Source organism: Rhinopithecus roxellana, chromosome 12 (assembly GCF_007565055.1).
Source record: "Rhinopithecus roxellana isolate Shanxi Qingling chromosome 12, ASM756505v1, whole genome shotgun sequence".
NCBI lineage: Eukaryota > Metazoa > Chordata > Mammalia > Primates > Cercopithecidae > Rhinopithecus > Rhinopithecus roxellana.
The window spans coordinates 132203527-132228858 of record NC_044560.1 but is presented as its reverse complement, the minus strand read 5'-3'; the positions used below and the strand labels follow the sequence as shown (position 1 = coordinate 132228858).

The 25332-nt window shown below is 43.1% G+C and overlaps 1 protein-coding gene across 3 annotated transcripts; it reads left to right on the top strand.

The window, feature by feature from the left end:
* The first annotated feature begins 1700 nt into the window (after positions 1-1700).
* On the top strand, positions 1701-24512 carry ZNF546 (zinc finger protein 546). Of its 3 annotated transcripts, none has more exons than XM_030941725.1 (7): positions 1701-1824; positions 2528-2581; positions 3892-3984; positions 11894-11980; positions 13591-13717; positions 15122-15217; positions 21990-24512. In XM_030941725.1, exons 4-7 carry the CDS (start codon positions 11924-11926, stop codon positions 24107-24109), a joined length of 2400 nt encoding a protein of 799 aa, XP_030797585.1. In that variant the 5' UTR covers positions 1701-1824; positions 2528-2581; positions 3892-3984; positions 11894-11923; the 3' UTR covers positions 24110-24512. The 3 variants fall into 3 exon arrangements, with proteins under 3 accessions (XP_030797585.1, XP_030797586.1, XP_010379184.2); XM_030941726.1 differs by lacking the exon at positions 1701-1824 and adding an exon at positions 1843-1936; XM_010380882.2 differs by lacking the exons at positions 1701-1824; positions 2528-2581; positions 3892-3984 and adding an exon at positions 2993-3076.
* Positions 24513-25332: the final 820 nt, after the last annotated feature.

The following is a 25332-nucleotide window of genomic DNA, read 5'->3' as shown; positions in this document are numbered from 1 at the left end:
CATTTTTTTCATATGGACACATTTTTTTTTTTTTTCAGATGGAGTCTCACTCTGTCGCCCAGGCTGGAGTGCAGTGGCATGATCTAGGCTCACTGCAACCTCTGCCTCCTGGGTTCAAGCAATTCTCCTGCCTTAGCCTCCTGAGTAGCTGGGATTACAGGCACACACCACCACGCCTGGCTAATTTTTGTATTTTTTTAGTACAGACAGGGTTTCGCCATATTGATCAGGCTAGACTCAAACTCCTGACCTCGTGATCCGCCGGCCTTGGCCTCCCAAAGTGCTGGGATTGTAGGCATGAGCCACCATGCCCGGCCTTATATGGACACATTTTTAAGGGATTTGGTAGGGTGGGGGTTCTTTGCAACAATGTAAACATCCAGTCCCTCATCAAACTTTCTATTTTCTTCACTTACTAATTTATATCAGTTTGGAATTATGATTCCCTTTGTTATTTAATGGGTTTTAATCTATAACTAGCATTATTTTGATGCTCAAACCATGTCAAGTTTGGTAAGTGGAAGTCCCTTCAATCTGGTTTCCATGTCCTTTGAACTCGTCCCCACCATTCTTTGAGCACTTCCTTACTTTCTAGCACAAGATGTTCCAAGTTCATTCTGAACTTTCCCTTTCCCAGCTCTGGAATCCGCCATTTCTCCATGGAGCCTTGCTCCTTTCAGTGGAGCATGGTGTATTTAGGAACCAAGGGCTGACTGCCTAATGTGCTTTCCAAGTATAATTTCCTCAGTCCAAGGTTTTCAAATCGATCTGCCAAAGTCCCATTCCCAGAATAGAAAAGTGGAAAGAAATTCTTAATATTTTTTAAAAGTTACTATTATTTTCATTTTTCTCTTTGTAAAAAATTCATTTGATTCACTATAAAAAGACAAATTTCTTTGGCATATAAATTGCAACGTTCTGATCCAAATCTTTAAATAAAGCTGATACTCCAAGATGCAACATATTATCTTTATTCCACAGACATATAGGCCTATGGTTGCAAACTTTTATACACACACAGAGTCACAATTCCACTGGCACCCGTTACGTTCCACACCCAGATTTTCCAAATCACACATTCTCACCTTCACATAGCCTTGCCGGCAACCCAGTCACACGGCATAGTACCACATTGTTACTTCAAGCACGGCCACCATCTACCACAGAGCTGTCGTCCCACTGGCCAAAGTCACAAAAATCACAGCCCTGGGTATTTTTTGTGGTTTACTCCAGTCAGATCCCTTCACTCACTACACACCGACTCACACTCAAATTACACACATGCAGAAACACAATCCGCCAGAGCCAGAGAGGCTCCGTCGGTCCCGCCACAGCCAGAGAGGCTCCGTCGGCCCCGCAACCCTCACGGTGCCACACGCACGCGCTCACAAGGCAAATACAAATGGTCAGGCACCCATTCTTTACAATACACGTATTGAGTGCCTACTATGTACTAGACGCCGGGACTACCTCAAGGGGTGAAACAGACAAAACCCTGCCTGGCGGAGCTATCGCCCAGTTCGCACGCACTCGGCCTCAGGGTCGCAGTCGGCGGTCCCACGCTCAAGTGGCCTGGCGAGGGGCCCAGAAGCGTCTATTCTCCTCCTCAGCTTCTTGCGTGGGTTCCCGGGACGTGCAGCAAAACCGCCGGATGCGCGTGCGCCTGCGCCTCCGCCCAAGAGACCCAGTTTCCGGCTGTGGACTACATTTCCCAGAAGCCGCTTGGGAAGTGTTGCCTGGACCCCGAGGGCCCTTTACATTGCGTTCTTAAGGGTTCAGCCGCCTGGGTACTTGATTCACAGGCAGGCAAGAAGTCCGAGCTAGGTGAGGCGGAACGGGACTCTTACGAGTAGGACTGGGGTTGGAACTGCCGCCCAAAGTGAGGCGCTCCAGGGCCAAGACCTGGCGTGTCGTGCCCGGAGGGAGCCTCAGGCCTGTGCGTGCGTGGGGAGCGGAGAAGGGGGATTGTGTGACAAAATGTGGCAGACGGTGTATGTGTGCGTGTGCGCGCGACGGGGCGCCTGTCAGGACCGGGTTGGGTGGGTGTGGGTGCGGGTGTGAGGTTGAGACAGGTGCCTGGCCCTCTGGTGTGTGTCACTGACCCTCTACTCCCCTCACGGCCTCGGTGTCTGCACAGAGCTGTGTCCCCAAGAGGGAAGTCAAATATTGAGCTCTGGGATGAAGGTTCCTAGCAAGAAGGTACAGACCTGGGTTGGCGATTGGACTTTTGAATTAGAAGTGTCCCTAAAACAGACTCCTGGGACGACAGGTTGGAAGAGTGCCCAGTTGGAGCCGCTGTGTGGGCAGCTGCATTTTTCAGAAGCACTACATTCCCATACCTTTGATCTAGAAATCTGGTGTGAGTTCAGAGACAGATCCCAGCCTCACTCTCACGCAGCTGTTATGTGCGTGAGGTCAGTGCAGATATAGCGCTGCAGGGGATATTCTAGGTTGGTCTGTGCTCTAAGAAAGGCCTGCTGTCTCATGATTTTTTTTCTTCCCCCATCCTGCTATTCATCAAAACAAGGATCCTGAAAAGGAGGGAACAATTGTTGTAGCAGGTCTAAAAGTTCAGGTCCAGGTAAGTTTATATTTCCTTTTTGTTCATAAAATGGAAATCACACATTCTAATCTTCACACAGCCTTGCCTGCACCCGGTCATACGGTATGGTACCACACTGCTATGTCAAGCAAAGCCACAGTCTACCACAGAGCCTGTCACCTCATTGCTCACAGTCACAAAAATCACATCGCCAGGTACTTTCTGTGACTTTCATTTGCATTTTTCCCTTTGAAAAAGTTCATTTGATTCAATCTAAAAAGACAAAAGTATTTGGCACATAAATTGCAACTCTCTGGTCCATATCTTTAAATACATCTTTAAATACATGCATAAAGTGTTTTTGTTTTGAAGAGATGGAAACATTGCTTTGCTTTTCCTGAGTTGTCCAGTGACCTATCCCAGGCCTTCCTTTCCAGTGAACAATGGACCATGCAGGTGGACCCTCCTCTTCACGGGCCTCCAAATGACCTTCTCATTTTTCAAATCATTCCTCTGCACTCACTTTCTATAATGGTAGAGAAATGCATATCTTGGAGTCTAAAGTTAAAACTTTGTTTTATTGAGATTAATGTTTAGGTAGAATCACATCATCCATCTTCTCCAATCTTCTCCAAAGACCTCAGTTTTGAAGTTTGACAGGATTAGAGATGACCTGACTGGTGTCAGTAAGCAGGTGATAATGGTTGCCTGTTTTCAAGGCTTTTAGAAGTGGGAATGTGATTGGAAGTCCAAGTATAGAAATCTGTGAACATGAGCAGGGATTTTTTTCCAAGGAATCCATGAGTTGAGATTTATGTTCATACAGTGTTAGTCATAAGAATAAAAAGTACATATAAGTAAAGTAAGAGTCATAGTGATGAAGAATCATACGCATTTTTTTTTTTTTTTTTTTTGAGATGGAGTCTTGCTCTGTCGCCCAGGCTGGACTGCAATGGCATGAACTCGGCTCACTGCAGCCTCCGCCTGCTGGGTTTAAGTGATTCTCCTGCCTCAGCCTCCCAGGTAGCTGGGATTACAGGCACCTGCCACCACGCCCGGCTAATTTTTGTATTTTTAGTAGAGATGGGGTTTCACCATGTTGGCCATGCTGGTCTTGAACTTCTGACCTCAGGTTATCAACTTGCCTCGGCCTCCCAAAATGCTGGGATTACAGGCATGAACCACCGCACCCAGCTGCAAATTTTAAATTGTATATGAATGTCAGTAATATTAGGATTTAAAGACATTTAACAAGGATTATATCTAAACATTTCAACTGATTACTTGCTGGAGAAGTAGAGAAGAACCAAATACTCTTCTGTCTGCTTTGCTCAAATTTTCTTATTCAGTCTGCAGATGCTGTTCACCTGGCTTGTGTATTAAGAGAAGAATCTTAATAGTGAAAAGGTCCTGTTGAATTGAAGAAGAATGTTCAGGAACTGGTAGGCATTTATTTATAATGGTCACACTGTTTTCCTACTGTTTCCATACATGTCAAACTAACTTGCTTCTGATGTGGTAAAACATTTTACTTTATAATTGGATATAGATTTATTGTATACTTCTGGTTATAGAATTAATGTTCACCTTTTATACATTATTTAGTTACTCAGTTATATTACATAAGGGACTTATAAAGAAGAAAGTTAAAATAGCCCCAGCCTCACTATTAATACTTTGGGGAGCTATATTTTAGCAAGATTTTTTTTTCTTTTGACAGAGTCTCGCTCTGTTGCCTGGGCTGGAGTGCAATGGTGCAATCTCGGCTCACTGCAATCTCCATCTCCCAGGTTCAAGCAATTCTCCTGCCTCAGCCTCCCAAGTCGCTGGGATTACAGGCCCTGCTACCACGCCCAGCTAATTTTTTGTATTTTTAATAGAGACGGGGTTTCGCCATGTTGGCCAGGCTGGTCTCGAACTCCTGACCTCAAGTGATCCACCTGCCTCAGCCTCCCAAAGTGCTGGGATTACAGGTATGAGCCACCATGCCTGACCTATTTTAGCAAGATTTTTCAGTGCATTTGTGTGTGTGTGTGCGTGTGTGTGTGCACACACATACCTGCACTTTTCTTCCTGCAGAATAGAAATTGCACTAACAAATTATTCAAAGGACACAAGACTTTCTAGCTCCTAGTTAGAAAAATTAATTCTCCCTAAACCAAAGCTTTCTTATATCTCTGTGCACAAAGGGAGAAGAGAAAGACACCAATGAATCCTGCTAAGTTCGATTAACCTTTGAGAAATTTACACCTTCTAGGGTTATATAAACCAATTAAGGATAATTAATATGACACAATTTATCAAATAAGACAGTTCTTCAGGATTATACTGCTTTTTTTAGATTTTTAAGGTTGCTTTTACAGGACATAGCAATACTCTATCTTGGCTAGGTTTTTTTCAGGGTTCCATTATGCAGATAGCATTTTCTAGGACAGATTTATAACAGTAGAAAACAGAATAAGGTCGGGAGTGGTGTCTCACGCCTGTAATCCCAGCACTTTTGAAGGCCAAGGCAGGTGGATCACAAGGTCAAGAGTTCAAGACCAGCCTGGACAAGATGGTGGAACCCCGTCTCTACTAAAAATACAAAAATTAGCCAAGTGTGGTGGCGGGCGCCTGTTATCCCAGCTGCTCAGGAGGCTGAGGCAGAGAATTGCTTGAACCCGGGAGGTTGCAGTGAGCCGAGATAGCACCACTGCACTCCAGGCTGGGTGACAGAGTGAGACTCCGTCTCAAAAAAAAAGAAAAAGAAAACAGAATAAGATAGTAACAGCTATAAATATTTATGTAAATCTTTACATATAGAACAGGAGAACAAGATTGAACCTCATATTAAAGTTATCTATTGAAGGCCTTATTACAGTAGCCCCCAACCTTTTTGGCACCAGGACTGGTTTCATGGAGGACAATTTTTTCACAGACAGGGAGAGGGAGATGGTTTCAGGATGATTCAAGCACGTTACATTTATTGTGCACATTTTTCCCATTATTATTACATTATGTAATTAAATAATTATACAACTCACCATAATGTGGAATCAGTGGGAGCCCTGAGCTTGTTTTCCTGCAACTAGATGGTCTCATCTGGGAGTGATGGGAGACAATGACAGATCATCAGGCATTAGATTCTCATAAGGAGCATGCAACCTAGATCCCTCACATGGTCAGTTCATAATAGGGTTCGCACTCCTATGAAAATCTAATGCTGCAGCTGATCTGACAGGAGGCAGAGATCAAGCGGTTCATGCTAGCAATAGGGAGTAGCTGTAAATACAGATGAAGCTTCCCTTGCTGGCCTGCTACTCACCTTCTGCTGTGTGACCCAGTTCCTAACAGGCCATGGCTCAGTATCAGTCAGTGACCTGGGGGTTGGGGACCCCTGCCTTAATTAGATTATTTTAGCTAGTTTTATATTGAAGAATGATGTCTCCCCTTTGGTAGTTGCAAGAATAAAAGAGATTTTTTTTTTTTCCCCCAAAATGAAGTCTCACTCTGTCGCCCTGGCTGAAGTGCTGTAGCACAATCTCAGCTCACTACAACCTCCGCCTCCCAGGTTCAAGCAATTCTTCTGCCCCAGCCTCCAGAGTAGTTGGGATTGCAGGCACCCACCACCACACTTGGCTAATTTTTGTATTTTTAGTAGATACGGGGGTTTCACCATGTTGGTCAGGCTGGTCTCGAACTCCTGACCTCAGGTGATCCACCCACCTCGGCCTCCCAAAGTGCTGGGATTACAAGTGTGAGCTGCTGCTCCTGACCAAGAAGAGATTTCTTGATTATCTTTCTGAGAGTCTGTTTTATGAATGTTGTTCATTAAAAATAATTGCATCTTAGCTGGGCGCACTGGCTCACGTCTGTAATCCCAGCACTTTGGGAGGCCGAGACGGGCGGATCACGAGGTCAGGAGATCGAGACCATCCTGGCTAACACGGTGAAACCCCGTCTCTACTAAAAATACATTTAAAAAAATTAGCTGGGGCCGGGCACGGTGGCTCAAGCCTGTAATCCCAGCACTTTGGGAGGCCGAGACGGGCGGATCACGAGGTCAGGAGATCGAGACCATCCTGGCTAACACGGTGAAACCCCGTCTCTACTAAAAAATACAAAAAACTAGCCGGGCGACGTGGCGGGCGCTTGTAGTCCCAGCTACTCGGGAGGCTGAGGCAGGAGAATGGCCTAAATCCAGGAGGCGGAGCTTGCAGTGAGCTGAGATCCGGCCACTGCACTCCAGCCTGGGCGGCAGAGCGAGACTCTGTCTCAAAAAAAAAAAAAAAAAAAAAAAAAAATTAGCTGGGCGTGGTGGCGGGCGCCTGTAGTCCCAGCTACACGGGAGGCTGAGGCAGGAGAATGGTGTGAACCCGGGAAGCGGAGCTTGCAGTGAGTGGAGATAGTGCCACTGCACTCCAGCCTGGGTGACAGAGCAAGACTCTGTCTCAAAAAAAAAAAAAAAAAAAAAAAAAAAATTATTGCATCTCCAAGGCTCAGCTCTAAAATACTTAAAATATAATTATTAAAAAATGGGCATGAGACTCAAACTTTACTAGAAAAAATGAAATAAATTAAAATGATTTTATTTAATAGCAATGGAATGAAGGACATAATATCCTGTATTTTAATAATACTGGCTAACTTTTTTTTTCTTTTTTTTTGAGACGGAGTCTTGCTCTGTCGCCCGGGCTGGAGTGCAGTGGCCGGATCTCAGCTCACTGCAAGCTCCGCCTCCCGGGTTTACGCTATTCTCCTGCCTCAGCCTCCCGAGTAGCTGGGACTACAGGCGCCAGCCACCTAGCCCGGCTAGCTTTTTGTATTTTTCAGTAGAGACGGGGTTTCACCATGTTAGCCAGGATGGTCTCAAACTCCTGACCTCGTGATCCGCCCGTCTCGGCCTCCCAAAGTGCTGGGATTACAGGCTTGAGCCACCACGCCCGGCCTGGTTCACGCCATTCTCCTGCCTCAGCCTCCTGAGTAGCTGGGACTACAGGCACCCACCACCACGCCCGGCTAATTTTTTTGTGTTTTTAGTAGAGACGGGGTTTCACCATGTTAGCCAGGATAGTCTCGATCTCCTGACCTCGTTATCTGCCTGCCTCGGCCTCCCAAAGTGCTGAGATTACAGGCATGAGCCACCGCGCCCGGCCAATACTGGCTAACATTTATTATGTAATTGTGTATCATTAAGTGGGATATATGTATTATCTCAATCTTCATGACAACCCTGTGAGATAGGTGCTGTTATTATCCCTAATTTACCAACAAACTAACTGAAACGTATGTAGCTGTCAGACTAAGATTCACATTCTGAAAATCTGACAACAGGGTCTGTGTTATTAATGACAACTTTATAACCCTGCCCATAATGGCACATGCTCCTTTAATTTGCCTGTATGAGTTAGTAACTCATCATTGATGTCTTCCTCCAAAAATAAATATGGACCAATATAATTAGTATTAGTAAGGCCTTGGTGTGTCATCATAACTGACCATAGTTTATTTAACCTGCTGCCTACTATAGCTATTAGTGTTTTTAATATTTGATTATTATAAGTTGTTATATGGTAAATATCTTATGTATATGTCTTAATATGCTTTAATAACCACTTGCAAGAAAATAATGCCTAAAAATGGAATTTTAGTCAAATGTCAGATATAAGGGCCCACAGTATACTGAATCTTGTGTTAGTAATTAGAGGAATATGAGAACTGAAAACACGTAAGTGCCTCTGCACAGCAGAGAATCTAAAATCAGAATAGACTGAATAAGTATAAGGTAGAAGGTAATAAAAAACAGTGAAGAAATTCAGGTCACAGGCCTTGGGAGTTCATAGGAAGGAGATGTCCAGTGCTGTCCAATAGAACTTTCCATGATGATGGATATGTTCTATGTTCTCCAGTATGGTAGAACATACTGCTCGCCACATGTGGCTAATAAGCACCTGAAATGTGGCTAGTGTGACTGGGAAACTAACTTGCTTTTTTTGAGGTAGAGTCTCACTCTGTCGCCCAGGCTGGAGTGCGCAGCCTCAGCTCACAGCAGCCTCTGCCTCCTGGGTTCAAGCGATTTTCCTGTCTCAGCTTCCTGAGTAGCTGGGACCACAGGTGCCCGCCACCATGCCCAGCTAATTTTTGTATTTTTAGTAGAGACGGAGGTTCACTATATTAGCCAGGCTGGTCTCGAACTCCTAATCTCAAATGATCCACCTGCCTCGGCCTCCCAAAGTGCTGGGATTGCAGGCGTGAGACACCGTGCCTGGCCTGAACTTTTAATTTTATTTAAAATTTGATTTAATAACCATATTTGTATTGAACAGCACGATTTCATACCTTAAGTTTTTATTGTAATGATGTTAGATTCAAAATAAGGCTAATGGGACAAGATTATTCAGCAGCAGTTTGGAGGATATTGTGGCTGAAAGGAAAATTTCAGAACACAAACTGTCAATACGTTTGTCAGGAGTACATGAAAAACCACTTCATTGTGACCAGCATTTGTATGTATAAGACATTGCAATATATTAGCATACATGAACATATGTGAAAAATCAAAAGAATTGGTTCCGATGTTATGAGCTAAAGGGAAAAAAGACATTCAGTAAAAATATAACAACTGTTGGCCAGGCACAGTGGCTCACACCTGTAATACCAGCACTTTGGGAGGCAGAGGAGGGCGGATCCCCTGAGGTCAGGAGTTCGAAACTAGCCTGGCCAACATGGCAAAACCCCGTCTCTACTAAAAATACAAAAATTAGCTGGGCGCGGTGGTGGGTGCCTGTAATCCCAGCTACTCAGGAGCCTGAGGCAGGAGAATCACTTGAACCCAGGAGGCGGAGGCTGCAGTGAGCCGAGATTGCACCATTACGCTGCAGCCTGGGTGACAGAGCGAGATTCTGTCTCAAAAAATATATATATATGTAAAATATAATATAATATAATATATATATGTATCAGCTGTTTTTAGATTATCTTAAGCTTTTCCTTCAAGTTCAAGAGAAGATTGTTCAAAAAAGGAAAGGCTTTCTCTTATCAAAATGAAAAATAAGTACATATATATGCCTGTGTGTATATTTTAAATTTTTTTTTTTTTTTTTGAGATGAGTCTCACTCCCGTTGCACAGGCTGGACTGCGGTGGCACGATCTTAGCTCACTGCAACATCCACCTCCCGGGTTCAAGTGATTCTCCTTCCTCAGCTTCCCGAGTAGCTGGGATTACAGGCATGTGCCACCACGCCCGGCTAATTTTTGTATTTTTTAGTAGAGATGGGGTTTCACCATGTTGGCCCGGCTGGTCTCGAACTCCTGACCTCAGGTGATCTACCTGCCTCGGCCTCCCAAAGTGCTAGGATTACAGGTGTGAGCCACTGCACCCAGCCTAAATTGTTTTTAAAAGTTACAGATTATACTTTAAAAATATATCAAGTAATGTCATGCAACTCGGCAGTACTGACATATGGATATATACATTTTTAAACTTTTTTCTCTCTCTTGGTTTCTGCCTGTCCTTCATTCTTTATGTATGTGTGTGTGTATTTTTTCACAAATGTAATCATATTGTGCATTCTGGGTTTTAACCTTATTTTTTATTTAGAACATATCTTGGATATTTCCCAAATCCTTTATATATTTTCTCCACTTTAGTATAGTATTTAATGTCTACTTAATATTCTGTTACATAGATGATCTGTAACTTACCTAACCAGTCAGCTATTGCTGGACTCAGAATGCTGAATTCCACCCTCCCTGCATGCATCTTTTTTATTTTTGTTTTTTCCAATAAGCCTTTTACACCCCTAACCTGCATGCATCTTTTTTTTTTTTTTTTTTTTTTTTGAGACAGAGCCTTGCTTTGTTGCCCAGGTTGGAGTACAGTGGCGCGATCTCAGCTCACTGCAACCTCTGCCTCCCAGGTTCAAGCGATTCTCCTGCCTCAGCCTCCTAAGTAGCTGGGATTACAGGCATGTGCCACCATGCCTAGCTAATTTTTTTGTATTTTTAGTAGAGAGAGGGTTTCGCCATGTTGGCCAGGCTGGTTTTGAACTCCTGACCTCAAATGATCTGCCCGCCTTGGCCTCCCAAAGTGCTAGGATTACAGGTGTGAGCCACCGTGCCTGGCCTAACCTGCAGGCATCTTAATACACATTTACAATCATTTGCTATGGGTAGAGTCCCAAAATTAGGTTTAGATGGTAAAAGTCTCTCACATCCTTCTACATGCCATGTTTTAAGGTCCTACAAATCTGTAGCATTTATACGGTATTCATTTCCCTGTGATGTTGCTGATCTGGCATATTATTAATCTTTTAAGTCTGCCATTCTAATAACTGTCAACTGGTATTTCCTTAATTAGGATCTGCTTCATTGTATTGAAATTTAATAACTTCAGTGGATGATATGCTGCTATTTTTAGTAAATTACCCATGCATAAGTTTCATTTGAAAACATTCTGGGCTTCAGAGGCAAAAGCCAGAGTTGAGAGCAAGACCCTGTCTCCAAAAAAAAAAAAAAGATAATTGGCTTTATAATTAGAGAAACGTGGATTCAGAACACAGCTCTGTCTCTTACTAACTGTGATTTTATGCAAGGTACTTTATTTTAAGCCCTCATTGCCTCATCTGTTGAATGGAGATAAATGCATTGCATGGTTAAATGTTGATATGATGAAGGACCCATCATGCAGAAGATCCTAAAAACAGCTATTTTTGTTGTCATCACCTGGCAACCATGGGCATGAATTTACACCACCCTAGCCTTGATATTGAGATATTGGAGTGGTCAGTGACTTCACAGATGTTAGTGATTGGGAACTCAGTTAGGAAATTGGTTGGAAACAGAGGATTCTGGGGGCTGTAGTTCTAGCTGGGGAAGGGCTACCCTTGGGCAAGTGCAGTTTTGCAGTGAGAAGGACTGCCCACTATCTTCTGCCTTCCTGTCTGTGGAGTCCAGGCAGATAGCCAAGCCATGAATGATATTTGGGTTTGGATGGGTGGCCCCTTCTCAGCCCTAAGGTGGGCATGGGTGGAAGAGGATCTGCTCAAGTCAGGACCTAACAATTCAGTCTCAGCCACAGATCAGCAGCATCCAGAAGTTGAGGTGAGCCAGAGACCCTTCTGCTGGAGCTCCTGGTCGTGCTTCATGCAGGAGGCCTCTACTCTGTATCTACACTTGCACAGGTGGTTTCTCATGGTATAGGGAGGGTTTGGCTTTATCTGGGTTCCATGTTGTCTTCCCCGGTTTATATGTGCCGAATGGTGAGGTTGGAAGTAGAAATGATGGCAAAACAAGATCTTATTAACTTTTAAGTCATTTTAGGAGTTCTGAGACACATCTGGTCTCTCAGTCACTTGTTCTTCCCCCAGCCTCGGCTTCTCTGGATTCTGTGCTTCTCCATGGAGGAAGCCCAAGGAGAACTGACAAGTTCTTGCAGTTCTAAAACCATGGCTGATGTAAGTTTGTGTTTTTCTTCCTTGAAATACTGTGTTTTAAAATTCATGTGATCATTGAAGTCTCATTATCATGAGACTTCCTTCCTAAGACAACCCTGTTGTGGAACCTGCTCCCTAGTTACTCTCATCACAGTGAAGGATAGTCCCAAATAGCCTAGTGTCTTCCTCGTTTGCTCCTGTTTTCTCTTATCTGTGCTCACTTATTGATCATTCATCTATGAACCCACTCTTCTCTCAGGAACACTGATGGAGCAGTGAAAGATGAAGTCCGTCGAGGGAAATATTTGAGTTTCTGTCATCAGAGTCTTTTTTTTTTTTTTTTTTTTTTTGAGACAGAGCCTTGCTCTGTCGCCCAGGCTGGAATGCTGTGGCGACATCTCGGCTCACTGCAACCTCCGCCTCCCGGGTTCAAGTGATTCTCGTGCCTCAGCTTCCCAAGTAGCTGGGATTATAGGCGCCCGCCACCACACCTGGCTTATTTTTGTATTTTTAGTAGAGATGGGTTTTCACCATGTTGACCAGCTTTGTCTCGAACTCCTGACCTCAGATGGTCCACCTGCCTCAGCCACCCAAAGTGCTGGGATTACAGGTGTGAGCCACCGCGCCTGACCAGGAGTCGTGGTTCTATGGCACACAGATGGTGGTCCCATTGGACTGCACAGACCTGAGTTTTGTGGGTGGATGGGATGGGATTTAGTGTTTAGTGTTTTGTCTTCTGCAGTGACTCAAACATTGTCCTCCATGTCAGCCTCAGAGGCAGAGTGAGGTCCCATGCATGGCTTAGAGAACTAGGTTGGAGTATGACTGGGGCCTGCATATGGTAGTTTCAGTGATCTAGCCAGGGCATCTCCAAGGGATGAATAAGAAAACAAAAGTCAATTTTGTGATTGAGGAGGTTGTGCTGGTCTCCAGTGACGTCAGTGTCATTGTGGATACGTCAGCATCCTCTGGCTTAAGGAAAGCATTTGTTCCTGAGGTATGGCAGGGGTGGCAGATAGGAAGATCCTGCAGTCCCTAATGATGGCTGGAAATAGGCTCTGATCCCTAATGATGGGTGGAAACAGGATTGGGGAAGACCTTAAACATTTTGGCCCACCCAAATGCCTAAGAATAAAAGAAGAATTAGTCTGCTGTGTCCACAAGATGGATGATATTATTAGCTAGCCAATAAATATACTAACTGAAGACTTTTCTTATGAGGTTATTTTGCATCATCATGAACCTGAGTTTTAATGAAATCACATAATGTCAGTCAAATCCTGTTTTCTAAGAGAGATTGTAGAATACTTTTTGGTGAAAACATTCTTTTTCCAAAAATTTTTTGAAGGGAAGAGATGATGATGGAACTTGCATTTATTCAGAACTTAAACTGCAGGCACATAATGGGCAATGTGCTTATTTATGCTGTTTCACTTAATTTGCATCAACAATATTCTTTAAAAGCATATAAACACTTTATTTCACAAGTGTTAATTTCCTTATTCTTTTATACACGTTGCAGGCTTGAGCCCCAGTGTATTTGCTTACTATGTTGCTTCTTTCCTGCAAAGCGGTTTTCCATCTTGAAAATACATTTAATTTTTTTTTAATACGTAGACTTGTCATTTCAGGTATCCTTGGCATTTAGGGATGTGTCCATAGACCTCTCCCAAGAGGAGTGGGAGTGCCTGGACCCTGCGCAGAGGGACTTGTACAAGGATGTGATGTTGGAGAACTACAGCAACCTGGTCTCACTGGGTAAGGTATCTGCCAAAATCGTTTACAATCTGTTTTCTGGAGTATCAGCTTTCTCCACTGTCAAACTTCAGAACTCTGCTTTGAGAAGCCGACTGACTCCCCCTCTTTCTAAAGTCATAGTTTTCAGCAGTGTTGGGGTGGAAATGGGTACCTGTGTTAAGCAACTTCCTTTCTGTCCCTCAGTGACATTCCCTCCTCCCTCTGATTCTTCCTGTTATTGCTTGCTTTTCTAAATAATTTCCAGGTTTGAGCTGTGTGAAATTTTCAGAGAAACCAGATTTCATATAATGCATATACTCAGAATTCCTATAGCTGCTCTGTGTTAATATCTGGCCCTCCTACAAGACAACAGCTAGTCTCAGAATTCTAGTTTTCCTGAATTATCAAAAGAACCTCGGCCGGGCGTGGTGGCTCAAGCCTGTAATCCCAGCACTTTGGGAGGCTGAGGCGGGTGGATCACGAGGGCAGGAGATCAAGACCATCATGGCGAACACAGTGAAACCCCGTCTCTACTAAAACAATACAAAAAACTAGCCGGGCGAGGTGGCGGGTGCCTGTAGTCCCAGCTACTCGGGAGGCTGAGGCAGGAGAATGGCGTAAACCCGGGAGGTGGAGCTTGCAGTGAGCCGAGATGGCGCCACTGCACTCCAGCCTGGGGGACAGAGCAAGACTCCGTCTCAAAAAAAAAAAATAAAAAGAAAAAAAAAGAACCTCTATCTATGGATTATACATTGGTGGATAGAGTTAACAATAGTCATTTGAAATTGAAGCCAACACACCCCATCCTAGAGGAAACATATTCTCCTTAACCAGCTTTGCAGTTGAAAGTTAAAGTCTGTGAATTTACGTTTTCCACTGAAGGAATATCCGGGGAAGAACCTGGAAATGTTTTAGGAAACTTAGTATATTTCTCCTAGGAAAATAGTAACAGCAACAAAATAATACTATATACTGGGCATATTTTTATGCCTTTGCATATATTAAATCATTTAATCCTCACCACAGCCCTAAGAAGTCAGTAATATCAGCCCCATTTTGCATTTGATAAAAGTGAACATGTGGAGGGTAACTTTCACGGTCACACAGCTGGTAGGTGGCAGAAGATTTGAACCCAGGCCATAGGGCTCCAGAGGGTATACTCACTGGTGCCCTCTCTGTGCTGCGTTCAACAGCAAAGCAGACCTTTTTGCTCTCTTACCTTGTCTCTTTAGTCCTGTAATTGTGAGTCCATGTTAACGTGAATATTCTTAGATGGCCTTTTTCTTCTTTGCTGTCATGGCATTATCTAGTACCATTTTCACCTGCAGTTTCTTACAGATGTAACCAAATGTGAATTGTCATTTCAAGGTTACGGTTGTTTTTGTGTTTTTCTACAACATGTGTCGTTTCTTTTCTCGTGAGCAGGATATACCATTGCTAAGCCAGATGTGATTACTTTATTGGAGCAACAGCAAGAGCCCTGGATAGTAATGAGGGAAGGGACAAGGAGTTGGTACACAGGTGAGTGACAGCAAATCAGGCGGGAGGGCGCTATCACAAGTTATGACCCACGATGTCAGGGAGGAGGCGCAGCACTGAGTTGTTTGGAAAGCTCCCTTCAAAGGCTTGAGACCTGTGGAGAAAGGACTGATACCTGAGAAGCATTCAGATTCTCTCCACATTAGCTACTAAAGGAACTTTACCCAATTTGCCAAACTCCTTGTTTCTCTTCTCTCGTATTTCTCTCCTCTTTCAAAGTGGGGGTGGTTTCTTTCTTCCCCATCGATGACCATTTTACCTTTGTTTCCAGGTCTCCTTTTACATTTTGATTTATCTTCATTCCTCTATTGTCCAAGTTTTATTCATCAAATATTTCCCATTTACCTAACCTAAGCCAGGCACTGTGCTAGACATTAGGCACTATTGGGAGACACTCTTGTTGTCGTAGACATGTTGATATTATAGAAACATTTTGTCAATAAGTAAACAGATAATAATCAGGTTTTCATATGTGTTGTGAAGAAAGGTAAGCCGAGTAAGGAGCTAGAGTGTTGGGGAGTTAGTAGGGCTAATTTAGGTAAGATCAGGAAAGGCCGTTTTGAGGTGATGATCTTTGAACCAGAGACATAAAGTAAGGTCTCAGGCCGTGTGAATATTGAGGAATAACATTACAAGCAGAAAAAGCTGCAAATGCAAAGGTTCTGAGATGAACCATCTGTGTTTATTCCCAAAGCAGATTATGCCACCTGATGTGAACATTCTTGCACAATTGTTTTTGTGTTCAGATGTTTTCATTTCTCTTGGGTGTTCTTTTTTCTTGGGAATATATGGAAGTGGAATTTCTGGGTCATAGGACAAGTGTATATATATATATATACATATTTTTTTTTTTTTTTTTTTTTGAGACAGAGTCTTGCTCTGTTGCCCAGGCTGGAGTCCAGTGGTGCCATCTTGGCTCACTGCAAACTCCGCCTCCTGGGTTCACGCCATTCTCCTGCCTCAGCCTCCCGAGTAGCTGGGACTACAGGTGCCCGCCACCACACCCGGCTAATTTTTTTTTTTTTTTGTATTTTTAGTAGAGATGGGGTTTCACCATGTTAGCCAGGATGGTCTCGATCTCCTGACCTTGTGATCCACCCGCCTTGGCCTCCCAAAGTGCTGGGATTACAGGAGTGAGCCACCGTGCCCAGCCAACCAGCGTATTTTCTTAATCATATATGTTGAGGTATAATTTATGTAATATAAAATGTACTCATTTTAAATGTCAATTTTTATAACTTTTTTTTTTTTTTTTTGAGGCAGAGTTTCACTCTTGTTGCCCAGGCAGGAGTGCAATGGTGCACTGTCTGCTCGCAGCAACCTCCGCCTCCTGGGTTCAAGCCATTCTTCTGCCTCAGCCTCCAAAGTAGCTGGGACTACAGGCATGCGCCACCACACCAGGCTAATTTTGTATTTTTAGTAAAGACAGGGTTTCTCCATGTTGGTCAGGCTGGTCTCGAACTCCCGACCTCAGGTGATCCACCCACCTCAGCCTCCCAAAGTGCTGGGATTACAGGCGTGAGCCACTGTACCCAGCCAATTTTTACAATATTTTAAAACCGTTTTATTGACATATAATTGGCATACAGTAAACTGCACACATTTAAAGTATAAAATTTGCTAAGTTACCCTGTATATTGTGAAACCATTACACAATCAAAATAATAAACATATCCATCACCTCCAAAATATATCCCTCCCTCATGTCCCTCTCTACCCACTGCCCAGGTAAGCACTGATCATCTCTCTGTCACTATTACTTAGTTTTCCTTTTCTAGAATTTTGTATAATGGAATTATGTGGTGATTTTTTTCTTTCTTTTTTAAAAATATCGTGATTTTTAAAATTTAGCGTCATTCACTCAGCAAAATTATTTTGAGATTCATCCATGTTGCTGTATGTATCAGTACTTCATTCCTTTTTATTGTTGAGTAGTATTCCATTGTATGGATGTACCACAATTTACTTATCCATTTATCTATAGGGATGGACATTGAGTTATTTCCAGTGTTTGGCTATTACAGATAAAGCTACTGGAAACTTTCATGTAAAATTATTTGTATAGACTTATGCTTTCATTTATCTTGGGTAACTATCTAGGGTAGAATGGGTAGATCATATGATAAATATATGTTTATTTTTTAAGAAACTGCCACACTGTTTTTGAAAGTGGTTGTATCAGCCAGTGGCGGTGGCTCATGCCTGTAATCCCAGCACTTTGGGAGGCAAAGACAGGTGGATCACTGGAGGTCAGGAGTTCAAGACCAGCCTGGCCAACAAGGTGAAACTTCATCTTTACTAAAAAGGCATAGTGGCAGGCATCTGTAATCCCAGCTACTCAGGAGGCTGAGGCAGGAGAATCACTTGAACCCTGGAGGCAGAGGTTGCAGTGAGCCGAGATTGTGCCACTGCACTCCAGCCTGGGTGACAGACCAAGATAATGTCTGGAGAAAAAAAAAAAGAAGAAAGTGATTGTATCCTTTTACCTTCCCAGCAGAAGTTTATGAAAATTCCAGTTCTTCCACATTCTTGTCAGCACTTGGTGTGGGCAGTCTTTTAAATTTTGGCTGTGCTAATAGGTGAAGAGTTACGGTATCACATTGTGGTTTTAATTTTCATTTCCCTAATGCCTAATAATCCTGAGCAACTTTTTATTCTTAATTTATCATCCATATATCTTCTTTGGTGAAGCATCTATTACAGTCTTCTGCTCGCCTGCCTGCCTGCCTGCCTTTCTTCCTTCCTTCCTTCCTTCTTTCTTTCTTTCTCTTCCTTTTTTTTTTTTTTTCAGAGTCTTGCTCTGTTGCCTAGGCTGGAGTGCAGTGGTGCAACCTCAGCTCACTGCAACCTCCACCTCTTGAGTACAAGCAATTCTCCTGCTTTGGCCTCCTGAGTAGCTGGGACCACAGGCATGTGCCACCATGCCCAGCTAATTTTTGTATTTTAGTAGAGATGGAGTGTTGCCACACTGGCCAGGCTGGTCTCGAACTCCTGACCTCAGATCCACCTGCTTCAGCCTCCCAAAGTGCTGGGATTACAGGCGTGAGCCAGCCACTGTACCTGGCCTTCTGCCCATTTTCTAATTGCATTGGTTGTTTGCTAATTATTGGGTTTTGAGAGTCCCTTATGTCTTCTGGATGTAAGTCCTTTATCAAATGTATGATCTGTAAATTCTTAACATTGTCTTCTGAATAGCATAAGCTCTTAATTTGATTAAGTTCAGTTTATCACATTTTTCTCTTATGGACTATCCTTTCAGATCATATTTAAGAAATCTTTGCCCAATATAAAAAGTACAACAATTTTCTGTTTTCTTCTAGAAATTTTTTTTTTTTTTGACAGAGTCGCTCTCTGTCGCCCAGGCTGGAGTGCAGTGGCAGTCTCGGCTCACTGCAACCTCCACCTCCCAGGTTCAAGCGATTCTTCTGCCTCAGCCTCCCTAGTAGCTGGGACTACAGGTGCCCGCCACCACGCCCAGCTAATTTTTATATTTTTAGTAGAGACAGGGTTTCACCATATTGACCAGGCTAGTCTTGAACTCCTGACCTCATGATCCGCCTGCCTCAGCCTTCCAAAGTGCTTGGATTACAGGTGTGAGCCACTGCCCCTAGCCTTTCTAGACATTTTATAGTTTTATTTATTTATTTATTTTTTTATTTATTTTTTTGAGACGGAGTCTCGCTCTGTCGCCCAGGCTGGAGTGCAGTGGCCGGATCTCAGCTCACTGCAAGCTCTGCCTCCTGGGTTTACGCCATTCTCCTGCCTCAGCCTCCCAAGTAGCTGGGACCACAAGCGCCCGCCACCTCGCCTGGCTAGTTTTTTGTATTTTTTAGTAGAGATGGGGTTTCACCGTGTTAGCCAGGATGGTCTCGATCTCCTGACCTCGTGATCCGCCCGTCTCGGCCTCCCAAAGTGCTGGGATTACAGGCTTGAGCCACCGCGCCCGGCCTATGGTTTTAGATTTTTGCATCTGTGTACCTATTGTACACAGAGTCTTCCAGAAACTTTAAGACAAGGGAATACTTCCAAACTTACTCTTCAAGTCCAGCATTACCCTGATACCGAAACCAGACAAAGGCATTCTAAGAAAAGAAATCTATAAGTCAGTATCTTTCATTTACACAAATGCAAAAATTCTAGACAAAGTTTTAGCCATTTGAATCCAACAATTCATGAAAAGAATAGTAGTTACTGGCCATTCTTGGCGTTCCTTGGCTTGCAGATGCATCACTCCAGTCTCTGCCTCCATCTTCATGGCACCCTCTCTTGATCTCTCTATGCCTTGCTCTTATAAGTACACCTGTTATTGGATTTAGGGCCCACCCTTTTTCCATATTAGGTCACATTCACAGGCACTGGGAGTTAGGAACATGTCTTTTCTGGGGGCCACAGTTCAACCTACTATGTCTGAGAATAAAGGTGTTTGTTTTTCTCCTTTCTAAAGCCTGTGTTCTTCTCCTTGCCACTCTACTAGCCAGGACTTGCAGTGTAGTTATTGACTAGCAGTGAGTTTGAGGATCTGTGAATGAGTAATGATAAAACACAACTGATGCTCACCATATAAAATACCTCAGTACTTGAGATGGGACAGAGACAAAGAGAAGGAACAGTAGCCACACACACAGGGCAAATGTAAACAGTTTTGGAGATACCTAATGTTCAAGGTGACAATAGGTAATTGGAAAATGATGAAATACAAAAATGACTTTTCCATTTATACTTTTTTTTTTTCTTATTTATTTTTTTTGAGACAGAGTCTCGCTCTGTTGCCCAGGCTGGAGTGCAGTGGTCGGATCTCAGCTCACTGCAAGCTCCGCCTCCCGGGTTTAGGCCATTCTCCTGCCTCAGCCTCCCAAGTAACTGGGACTACAGGCGCCCGCCACCTCGCCCGGCTAGTTTTTTGTATTTTTTTTTTTTTTTTTTTGAGACGGAGTCTCACTCTGTCACCCAGGCTGTAGTGCAGTGGCCAGATCTCAGCTCACTGCAAGCTCCGCCTCCCGGGTTCATGCCATTCTCCTGCCTCAGCCTCCCTTCTCCTGCCTCAGCCTCCCCAGTAGCTGGGACCACAGGTGCCCGCCACCTCACCCAGCTAGTTTTTTGTATTTTTTAGTAGAGACGGGGTTTCATCGGGTTAGCCAGGATGGTCTCGATCTCCTGACCTCGTGATCCGCCCGTCTCAGCCTCCCAAAGTGCTGGGATTACAGGCTTGAGCCACCGCGCCCGGCCGTTTTTTGTATTTTTTTTTAGTAGAGACGGGGTTTCATCGTGTTAGCCAGGATGGTCTCGATCTCCTGACCTCGTGATCCGCCCGTCTCGGCCTCCCAAAGTGCTGGGATTACAGGCTTGAGCCACTGTGCCCGGCCCATTTATACTTTTGACTGAGCAATTTTGGATGTACCTTTGTTCCCGTTCAGAAGGGAAGTAATCTAGGAAAGAGCATATTTAAATGCTGGACTAGGATGAGATTGGAATCAGGGAGGTATATTCATAACTATGTTGTAATTTGGGGAAATTAAGTTATGATACTTAGCTGCCTTCTCGGTGACTTGTTTGTAATATTTACAGAGGTGGTTTGCAGAGGTCTTACAAATAAGAAAGGACTTTTTATTTGTGGTAGTATGTTTGGGTTTTATTGTAGGGGGAACGAGAAACTCTATTTTAAAGGGAAAAGAATGACGTACAGATTTTCAAAATGATCCCCATCAAAGCTATTTGATGAAAAAGATTTTAAATGCACACATCCAGGACTTGTGCCTGTAGATTTTGATTTTGTCTGGTTTGGTGCCTGAAGAACAGTATATGTAAGAAACTCCCCTAAATCCATCCTAAATAGGAGGACCACTGATGTACCCTTTTCTCCTACTCACCTATTTTACCATTCTTTTTTTTTTTTTTTTTTTTTTTTTGAGACAGAGTCTTGCTCTGTCGCCCAGGCTGGAGTGCAGTGGCGCAATCTTGGCTCACTGCACGCTCCGCCTCCCGGGTTCACGCCATTCTCCTGCCCCAGCCTCCCGAGTAGCTGGGACTACAGGTGCCCACCACCATGCCCGTCTAATTTTTTGTATTTTTAGTAGAGATGGGGTTTCACCATGTTAGCCAGGATGGTCTCGATCTCCTGACTTCATGATCCACCTGCCTCAGCCTCCCAAAGTGCTGGGATTACAGGCATGAGCCACCACTCCCGGCCTATTTTACCATCATTTTCTGAGGTATTTTGCCTCCTTTTAAATTGCACTACAATAATTTAGAGTAAGCTAGGAACCAGCAAACTATAGCCCATGAGCCAAATACTTCACTGCCTGTTTTTGCATGGCTTATAAGTTACAACTGGTTTCTTCATTTTTTCAGTGGTTGAAACAATCAAGATTTTGTGTCATGTACACATTTTTTGAAATTCAAATTTCAGTGTCCATAAGTCAAGTGTTATTATAACACAGCCACACTTATTATCATCTGTGGCTACCTTGGTGTTGTAATAGCAGACCTAAGTAATTGTGACAGAGACCATATGCCTCCCAAGGCCTAACACCTTCACTATCTGGTCTTTTACAGAAAAAGTTTATTGACTCCTGCTCTAAACCATTTATTTCTAATGTATGTTACTTCTGTTTTATCCTTTATTTCTACTATAAGGTACAACCCCCATCCCTGCCCCAACACAGAAAAATAGCATTATAGCATTTGTTTGCTTTTTTCTTTTTTTTTCTTTCTTTCTTTTTTTCTTTTCTTTTTTTTTTTTTTTTTTTTTTTGCAGATTTGGAATACAAGTATATCACCACGAATTTACTTTCAGAAAAGAATGTTTGCAAACTCTATTTATCTCAATTGCAGACAGGGGAAAAAAGTAAAAACACCATCCATGAGGACACCATTTTCAGAAATGCTTTGCAGTGCAAACATGAATTTGAGAGACAAGAGGGACACCAGATGGGTTGTGTTAGTCAAATGATAATCCAAAAACAAATATCTCATCCTCTACATCTGAAAATTCATGCTAGAGAGAAATCATATGAATGTAAGGAATGTAGAAAGGCCTTTAGACAACAGTCATACCTTATTCAACATCTGAGAATTCACACTGGTGAGAGACCCCATAAATGTATGGAATGTGGAAAGGCCTTTTGTCGAGTGGGAGACCTTAGAGTACACCAGACAATCCATGCTGGGGAGAGACCCTATGAATGTAAAGAATGTGGGAAGGCCTTTAGACTTCATTATCACCTTACTGAACATCAGAGAATACATTCTGGTGTGAAACCCTATGAGTGTAAGGAATGTGGGAAGGCCTTTAGTCGTGTTAGAGACCTTAGAGTACATCAGACAATTCATGCTGGAGAGAGACCTTATGAATGTAAAGAATGTGGGAAGGCCTTTAGACTTCATTATCAACTAACTGAACATCAAAGAATTCATACTGGTGAGAGGCCTTATGAATGTAAAGTTTGTGGCAAGACCTTTAGGGTACAACGACATATTAGTCAACATCAGAAAATTCATACTGGTGTCAAACCCTATAAATGTAATGAATGTGGGAAGGCCTTTAGTCATGGCTCATACCTTGTTCAACATCAGAAAATTCATACTGGTGAAAAACCCTATGAATGTAAAGAATGTGGTAAGTCCTTTAGTTTTCATGCAGAACTTGCTCGACATCATAGAATTCATACTGGTGAGAAACCCTATGAATGTAAAGAATGTGGAAAAGCCTTTCGTCTTCAAACAGAACTTACTCGGCATCATAGAACTCATACTGGTGAGAAACCCTATGAATGTAAGGAATGTGGGAAGGCCTTTATTTGTGGTTATCAACTTACTTTACATCTGAGAACTCACACTGGTGAGATTCCTTATGAATGTAAGGAATGTGGAAAAACCTTCAGTAGTCGCTATAATCTTACCCAACACTACAGAATTCACACTGGTGAGAAACCCTACATATGTAATGAATGTGGAAAAGCCTTTCGTCTTCAAGCAGAACTTACCCGACATCACAGAATTCATACATGTGAGAAACCCTATGAATGTAAGGAATGTGGGAAGGCTTTTATCCATAGCAATCAATTTATTTCACACCAGCGAATTCACACCAGTGACAGCACCTACGTATGTAAAGAATGTGGGAAGATTTTTAGTCGTCGCTATAATCTTACTCAACATTTTAAAATTCATACTGGTGAGAAACCCTACATATGTAATGAATGTGGGAAAGCCTTTCGATTTCAAACAGAACTTACTCAGCATCACAGAATTCATACTGGTGAAAAACCCTATAAATGTACGGAATGCGGGAAGGCCTTTATTCGTAGCACTCATCTCACGCAACATCACAGAATTCATACTGGCGAGAAACCCTACGAATGTAAGGAATGTGGGAAGACGTTTAGTCGGCACTATCATCTCACTCAACATCACAGAGGCCATACTGGTGAGAAGCCCTACATATGTAATGAATGTGGGAATGCTTTTATTTGCAGTTATCGACTTACATTACATCAAAGAATTCACACTGGTGAGATTCCATATGAATGTAAGGAATGTGGAAAGACCTTTAGTCGTCGGTATCATCTTACTCAACATTTTAGACTTCATACTGGTGAGAAACCTTATAGCTGTAAAGAATGTGGGAATGCCTTTCGTCTTCAAGCAGAACTTACTCGACATCACATAGTTCACACGGGTGAGAAACCCTATAAGTGTAAAGAATGTGGGAAGGCCTTCAGTGTTAACTCAGAGCTTACTCGACATCACAGAATTCATACTGGTGAAAAACCCTATAAATGTAAAGAATGTGGAAAAGCCTTTATTCGTAGTGATCAACTTACTTTACATCAGAGAAATCATATTAGTGAGGAAGTCCTCCTATGTGTAATGTAAAGAGAATACGATGGCCTTTAGAAAGTGCCCTTTAGCAGATAATTTATAATTTAAGAAATTTTCTGTTTGTTACAGAACATGTGGGAATACCTTTTACTTCATGCTCACAATTTATCAGAAATTATTTCATATGTTAAAGAGTTGAAAGACTATAGCATCACTCAGTCCCTATTAGACTTTAGAAGATTGATACTGATGCACTGCATCCCAAACCATCAAGGACGTTTTCCCCTGCAAACTGTTGTTGAACAGTGCTTCTCTAAAATGCAGTAATAATGGGCCAGGTGAAGTGGCTCACACCTGTAATCCCAGCACTGTGGAAAGACAGGAGTTCAAAACTAGCCTGGGCAACATAGTGAGACCCTGCGTCATGGCTTTAGTGAGCCATGATTGTGCCACTGCACTCCAGCTTGGTGACAGAGTGAGAGCTTGTCTCTAAATAAATAAATAAAATGTGGGCCAGGCACAATGGCTCACACCTGTAATCCCAGCACTTTGTGAGGCCCAGATGGGCAGATCACCTGAGGTCAGGAGTTCAAGACCAGCCTGGCCAACATGGTGAAACCCTGTCTCTACTAAAATACACAAATTACCTAGGCGTGGTGGCGGGTACCTGTAATCCCAGCTACTCAGGAGGCTGAGGCAGGAAAATTGCTTGAACCTAGGTGGCAGAGGTTGCAGTGAGCCGAGATCACGCCACTGCACTCCAGCCTGGGTGATAGAGCAAGACTCCTTCTCTTAAATAAATAAATACATAAATAATACTAGAATACCAGAAAAATGAAAAGAAAAAAACTGACATACAAAACAAAAGCCTCAGTTTTTTATTATGGTATTTAACTGAGTTAACTCTGTCAGATTGCTGCAAACATTTCTAAATACTTGCTCTCAGTATCTATAACTTTTGCAGAGACCAGAAGCAAACAATTTGTGGACCCGTGTCAACCCATGGACCACACTTTGTATAGCGCTGTAACAGAAAATGATTCTGTTAATGTAATGAACATAGGGGCCGGGCGCGGTGGCTCAAGCCTGTAATCCCAGCACTTTGGGAGGCCGAGACGGGCGGATCACAAGGACAGGAGATCAAGACCATCCTGGCTAACATGGTGAAACCCCGTCTCTACTAAAAAATACAAAAAACTAGCCGGGCGAGGTGGCGGGCGCCTGTAGTCCCAACTACTCGGGAGGCTGAGGCAGGAGAATGGCGTGAATCCGGGAGG